General features: G+C 43.8%; 1 protein-coding gene and 1 pseudogene across 1 annotated transcript in view; both read right to left on the bottom strand.

Annotated features, from left to right (window-relative positions):
• The window catches only part of LOC103781292, a 2640-nt pseudogene extending 2401 nt beyond the window's left edge, over positions 1-239 (bottom strand).
• LHFPL2 (lipoma HMGIC fusion partner-like 2) overlaps positions 8-7382 on the bottom strand; it is a 15493-nt gene continuing 8118 nt past the window's right edge. Inside the window, exon 2 of the mRNA XM_008948994.1 lies at positions 8-546. Coding sequence (XP_008947242.1) covers positions 290-546 — 257 coding nt within the window. The 3' untranslated portion in view covers positions 8-289. The remainder of the gene's footprint in view (positions 547-7382) is intronic.

Here is a 7382-nt window from a genome sequence, read left to right as displayed (position 1 = left end):
CTGCTACATACACACGATTCCTCACATCCCCAGCCTGATTAATATATTCCACTGTGTCCTGATCCTAGAATGAAGCTAAAAAAAAATCCCCAAATATTTACATTCTGCTTTCTTTGGATCCTTTCTCTGATCCTCATTGCCCAGCAAGGAAGAAAGACCATTTCAGTAGTTCAGGGCTGGAATGCATGGGGCTCAATCACACAAATGGTACAAACCGGTACGTGGATCTGCTTGTCCAGTTAATGGAGAGCAGGTAAGATCCAGGCGCTGGCACTTCTCCCCACTGGAGTTAAAGGAGGCAGATAAGGTTTTTTCCTTCTTCTATTTCTTCTTGCACTTTGTCACTGGATGTGGCTATTTCAGCTTGTGCCGAGAAGACTGCACAGATGAACGTCAGAATAGTGCCACCAATGGCTGTGTAGAAAGCCCAGCCCAAGGAGCAGTCTCCTAGTTTGTAAGCAGAAGCGTAAGGTCCACAATAGCTTATTGCTTTCTGACATCCCCAACCCGCAGGGTAAAGTATCAAGCCTAAAATAAGGAAGAGGCCTAGAAATAAAAACAGAAAGACAGATACTTAACAAATGGTCAGTTTAGTGGCAAATGCAACATGTAACTATCATGGTTACTGTGGTCGCCACGCAGTCCTAAGTACCAAGATCAGGAGAAGACAACTCTTCCTCGTCCATCCAGCCTTCCTTAGCTGATATGCCATGTAGTGTTTTACCTAAACTTGGAGCCACCCTGTGTTTTTTCTTGTGAAAGGCTTATTTCATATGATAACTGCCTAGTTCCTGACTTAAAACTCTGTATTTCTTCTACGTCCTTTGTTTTCCCACGTAATTGCTAGGTATACAGAATTGCAAAACAGTCAAACACCTCTACCTACTGTTTATACTTGCGCTTTTCAAATACTTAGGAATGTTTGCATCCATTTCTGAGTTTGTGTTTACCTAGCACTCATTCAGCTTTATTCAGTCATTCATCATACACATTTCTGCCTTTATTCCTCTGGATTCTTCCTACATTGATTTTCTCTCCTGGAAAGAAAGAAAAAAAAAAATCTCACACTGCATCTGCTTCTTTGGTCACGTTAGGGGACAGCAGAAAAATAACACTGCCAGGTCAGTAAGCTGCTTTTGTAACGAAGGGGTTCTGGAGTCGGCCCTACCAAACGGACGTGGGTACCTGCAGCCAGCGCGCGGGTGTCGCGGGGACCCTCCGGGCGGGCACGCGACCGATCCACATGGGCGCGTCGTGAGTGGTGCAGAAGCAAATGCCTCGACTTTCCTTCCCGTGGAGCTGCCCCAACACCCTGCTGCGCACCGGGCTGGGAGCAAAAAAGCTCAGACTGGATGTTTTGAGAGAGAGGTATCATCTCCCACAGTCATATTTCTCTCTTCTGTGAGGATGACTCTATCTAAATAGCGAAGGGCTTCATTAAGGAAATTAAGAGTCACATTAGTGTCCCTTCACACATGGTGTGTCTTTGCACAAACAAGAGATGTCATCAAAATGCCTGATGTGCTAGGGGTGACCGTGCCAAAAAAAAAAAAGAGTGGGTGAAAAACTCCTTTAAAGTATATAGGAAGGAGATAAGCAACCAGACAGCTCCTAGATATCAAAAGTTGCTGTCGTTTTGTTGTTTTTTTTTTTTTTTTCTTTCTTGAAATTTTATTCATAAGAACAAGCAGAATTATGAAAAATAGTTTTTGCTTAAACAGGAGTTCATCCAGAAAATTAATATAAGCCTTTCAGAGCCCATCAATATTACTAATTTATCTGTCCTGCACTGTAAAGCCCTTTATTCAATTGGGCACCTTGATGAAAATAGCTGGTAAAGGGTCTGCCACCTTCTAGCAGTGGGCTGAAAGTTGTGTTTTTTATGTATGGGACTGGTTCATCCATTGGATTTCATCTAATTTCAAAATTTCCACTAGGTAACAAAATAGAGAACAGTCCTCTTTTCTCCCCTATGCTAAGAGAACTCAAGAGCAGCTGTAAAGACTTGGTCACATCTTCTCCAATTCAGTTAGAGGAGCCTATTCTGCAGTACATTAGGTTTCCTTAATTGTCTGTTTAAATAAATTCAGCCAGATGCAGGAGAACTTCTGCACTGAAAGAAAAGCTGGGTCCTAGCTAGTAAGCAGTTAATATATACAAAATGCAGAAACCATCATCCAACTGTCTAAATTGATGCCTATGAATGCCAGACATTTCACAAAGGAAAGTCCTTCCTCCAGTGTTTTTCTAACGATGACACAACACCATGGGCATGAATGAACTAAATGTCATTATTCTTCGGGGCAGCAAAATCCATTAGTGAGCGATATCCGTTCTCTGTGAAGGGATTTCATCACTGCTTACATTTAAGAACCAATGACAAATTTTATGCAATGTTTCCTGGCTGAATGGTCAAACTACATTAAGTATAAAGTATTGCTTTATCTTGGACAGACCTGGATAAGCTGTCCTTTCATCCTGCTGAGCCCCACAGCCATTTCAGACTAAACACCAGCAGTTCCTTCTCCCCTATTCATCACCAGTTTCCTGTTCTGCATAACCAGCATGACCACAGCATGTATTTTTCTGACCGTACACTGGCAGGGGCCAGCTGCCATTTTCAGTGATGATCACCAGCCCGTTGGTAGTTAAAAATCACCATCATCGAATTTAAGAAGCCGGATCTGAAATGCCAGCGTAGCTGCTGCCGACAAGGAAGTTTCTCCAGTTCACCACTCCATCACTCACAAACCTGGAGAGCCCGTGTCTGACAGCAAACCCAGCTTATGGCTGAGTCACATGCAGGACCAAGAAGCTACATCCACCTCTTTTTACCAAATCTAGAGCACTGAACAACTCCTGAAAGCTACTGGTCCATGGTATGTATGCCCTAGCCTAAAAAGCCCTTACCCAAAATGCAGGCCCTCAGAAGGCTCCAGCACTGCTGTCAAGCGTAGTGATCAGGACCTTAGTGAATGAAAACTTTTCTTTTAAGAGTGCAGAATAATTCCTGAATACTGACCACAGCCCACAATTTGATAAACTACAGCTGTTTTCTCACAGATGAAAACAACATTTGGACAAAAGTCTTTACTATAGACTTGAATACTGTCAGTCTCACCTGATTTTTCCTTTACATAGCTAACTTTGTGAATCCTATACTGGCACAGCATGCTAAAAGAAAAAAAAAAAAAGTAATGTTTTCACTGCTAAACCTACCTTCTACCACTCCAATTCAGTGCAGACAAAAAGCTTCCCAGGACATGCACCTCTTCACACTATCACTAATACTTGCAATAATTTCTAATTTCATTAATATCTGGTTTCTCCTTGCTAGGAAAAGTGAAAAAAAAGATGGTTCAGTTTAGCCAATTCAGCATACCCACAACAGAAAAGCTATTTTGTGCTCTCTACCAGCAAGTGGAGAGGCACAGACTCCTCATCACACACTCAGCTCAAAGCTCCAACACCTGGAGCAATGGCTGAGCTGTGCAGGCTATCAAGATCCCTTCCTGACTCTCCTTACCTGCCCAAAAAGGGGCACTCAAACGAAAAGATCAAGAGGAGCTTTGCCTCCTGCTTCCCATTAACTACAAAAGAGACAGTCACAGGCTCCAGAGCTCATCCTAATGGCTCCTACAGCTTTAACAAAATAGACAGAAGACACTTTACTGCCTTCCAGCAGAGGAAACCACGGGCTAAAGCAGCAGCCAGCAATCCAAAGCACTTGGATTGTCCAGAGCAGTAGCTTCCAGAGACACCCAAAAAAGAACCACCTCTCTGCTCCTGGGAAAATGGACGCAGAGGGAAGGGAAAGGATGGAAAAATGCCTGTATGGAAAGAACACAGTAAGAACAGGAGTAGCAAGGGTGGGAGAGGCAGAAGTCACGGTCTGTTTTTTAACAGATGAAACAGTTAAATGCAGTACAAACAGCTCAGCAGCCTCTGTGCTTTTCCACCTTTGGCCTAAGAAGCAGTGCACAACCACTTTATGCAACACAAAAAAGCCAGCGGGCTTTTCCTACAGCTAATAGTATAGCCTTGATCTACATCTAACACACATTCAAGCAGCCGCAGTTGAGCAAAAACCACTTACAGGTCAGTCTGCGGTGAGACAATCCACAGGAGAAAAAAACATGCTAACTTTTTAGTGCTGACTTCTCATATCAACATCCACAGGGTAAAGCCTGGCCAGGTCCCTTTCATCTCTGCTTCTTTGACAGAAGTTTAAGCTTAAGAGCCTACAGCCCTTCCTTTCTGTATCTGCTGCTCCATCCCTGAGGCTTCAACTGACTGCAGCTCTCTCATTTTGGTTATTTATTTGCACTAGTACAGAGCCTGGCACCTCTCTTCACAGTGCCTGCCTGCAATAGCAGACAATCTGCTTTTCAGACACGAGACGCGGAGGTGTGGCACAAGGCACGAGCGAGATAACCCCCAGCAGCCTGCTGGCAAGGCAGATCCTCCATCAGATCCAGCGCCTGCTGGTTACCAAGCTTTTCTGCAACAACGGTCTTAATAAAAATGTCAAAGGAAGAGAAACGGGTTTTCAGTTGCTTGCAAACAGGAAAAAGCAGCATGAGGGTGGATGGCTTTGTCTTCCGGAGCCTGTGGGGGCAAGGCACAGGAGGGCACTGATGGGCTGAACGAAGCCAGGAGCAAAGTGTCTTGCCAGCAAAAGAAATATGGTGGAGAGCATGGCCTGGAGCTTACAAGGGGCTGGAAGGAAAGCAAAGTGCCTTATCCCTGGCACTCATTTATACTCGGAGCATGCAAGAACACGAGACCAGCTCCTAGTACAATCTACAGATTTGTGTATAAAAGCTGGTCTCTGGATTAATTAACTATTATAAATCGCAGGTTTCTTGAATTTGATTTAGTTATTCTTACACTTGACTCACTCAAATATCGCTTCTGTATTTAACCTTTATTGTGTGGCTTCCTAAGCCATTTAACGCTGCAAATTAAGGTTCAAGTACTTAGGCTTTTGTTAGCCATAGAAATACAAAGCGCAGTTTGGTGTTGTATAATTTTATGTCAGCACAATCTGATAAAGCAACAATTACCTCCTGTCAACAGTCTGCCTTGAGACGTATCTGGCAGGAGGACAGTAAATATTAATAATAGATACTTCTTTTTCTTAATAAACCAGTTTTTGCTCTTGTCCCAGTGTTTTGAAGAGAAGCCAGCCTTCAAGAGGAAGAACAGAGAACAAAAATCGCATGCTCTGTCTGAACAAAACTTTTCTGCAACGAATCCTTTCAGTTCTCCATGCTGCTGTACAGTAAATGAGGGGTTTAATTCACAGACAGTCTACCTGTGGAACTATTGCTGTTTGTTCCGCCTGCTGGGAGGACCAAATTAATTTTGAAAACCTTACATCTGTTTTCCACTGTGCTCCTCTCCAGGCTCACAGAGTTCAGGCTTGCTCTGTTCTAGATTTAACCCCCTCTTCTGAGCACAGCTGCACTGCAAGACTGCACAAAAAGTCTTGTTCCTACTTAATTAGCTCTATGCCAATTCTTCAAATCACGACAACAATTTTTCTTAATTACATTTGCTTTTGTGTTAGTTGTTGCCAGTTCTCAGTTACCTTTCCTCTTAGGGCTCCTTAAAACAGAGGTCTGAAAGAATGTTAGGAATGACAACAGAAAACAATTTAAATTACTTTTTTATCCAGAGACCTCCCCTAAAACTCTTTAGTGTAAGTCTGTTAGCAGGGAACATTTTCCCATCTTTCACTAAAGGCAAGTTTCCCACAGAACATTTTATTATCAGTCCCTAATTACCTGCTTTCCAAAAGAAGCCTTAAGAAATATAGAATTTAGAGGACACTGAGATTTTATTTGGATTATTAGACTGAAATCAAATTAAACACCGTCCCTTCATAATCAAATACTGTAAAAGCAACACCAAAGTAAAATGTTCCAGCACTACCATGAAACATCAACATAAATACAGCAGACTGGACCACCGTGCAACAACATGTAAAAACCCTTCAGTAATGTTTTCTTCTATAGAAGCCTTTTTATATTTGTGCACCCAGAACTTTTTCCCTTTTAAGGGCCTGGAACTGCAGCAAGCAATTCCTCCTGCTTTTTATACACTGCAGTAGTGCTGCCAGGCTAACATCGTGGAAAACCAACAGACCAGCCTATTGTTATGGGCATTTGTATTACAGTCATGTGATGTGCCGGGGTCAGAGCCGAGTAAAAGCTTTTTCATTCCATCCTTGGAAGCAACCCTCGAGACAGGGGTTAGGCAGATGCTTGTTTAGCTAAGTGAAGGCATGCTATTTAGTTTTGACAGTCTCCTGTGCAGCTGCTGTTGTGCCATATTTAAAAAAAAGCATATACTAACAAAGCCAATTTTCATTGCAAAGCCTGAAACTATCTTCTCATTTCCTAGCAAAACAGAAAAAAAAAAAAAAGAGCTTTTAAATGCTGCTGAAGAAACAGGAAATTAAGCAGCTGTGATCAATGAGGTGGCACTACAACAGGGTCCCACGGAGCAGCACAACCGAGCAACCAAATTTTAAGAGAGGAAGAGAAAAAGGGTGAAGGCAGGGAGGGACGAGCCCTGCGGAGCAGCAGGCAGGCAGCGCCGGCAGGTCACCTCCTCAGCAGCAGTGATCCCCATCGGTGTCATCTCCCGCACAGCCACAGGAGGTTAACGCTCAGCCCAGGCAGAACAACCCTGCCTTTACTGCTCCTATTTCCACGTCTCAGTATGCCACCTGTCAAATACTTGCACAAACCTACTACACCAACTCAACCCAAAGAAGCATCTGCATATCCAAACTTTCCCTGACAAACACCTACCCAGGAGAAATACTATCAGGTCACCATTTGAGTGCTTTGGACCACTTCATCCACCAACGGCCAACTGAAGTGACAGCCTCCTGCACAGCAGCTGTATAACAGACACCTTCAGCCCTGCAAAATGATTCAGTACTCCCATTTTAATCAGAGCTCAGAGTGCAGGCTCAGGCCAGCTGACACGTTGGCCTCAGCACTCTGCACTGGCGACAGGAAAGGGGTGACCACAGTGCCGAGATGCAGAAGGGAGTGCTGGTTGTGGTACCTGCAGCACAGGGACCTAGACCTGCCTCTGCAGCTGCCCTCCATCCCCCTCAGTGACTACCAAACCCACCAAATGCAGGCAGCTCACCAGTGGCAAGGCAAGGTCTTTGCCCAAAAAGAAAAGCAAGACTGCAAGTCCTTGCGCCTTGGATATGGCTTCTGGCCCACTTGAAAACGCTGCACAACCAACAAAAGAAAAATTCATAATATTAAGATCAGTGCTTAAAAATCCCATCTGGACACCACACTCAATGCAGTTTTGCACAAGCAGAGTGGATCTGGGATAAGTTGGAAGCTTAT

This window comes from Merops nubicus, unplaced genomic scaffold (genome assembly GCF_000691845.1).
Source record: "Merops nubicus isolate BGI_N331 unplaced genomic scaffold, ASM69184v1 scaffold22210, whole genome shotgun sequence".
Taxonomy (NCBI): Eukaryota; Metazoa; Chordata; class Aves; order Coraciiformes; family Meropidae; genus Merops; species Merops nubicus.
Note: the sequence above shows the minus strand (reverse complement) of the source record. Positions and strands in the feature narration are given on the sequence as shown.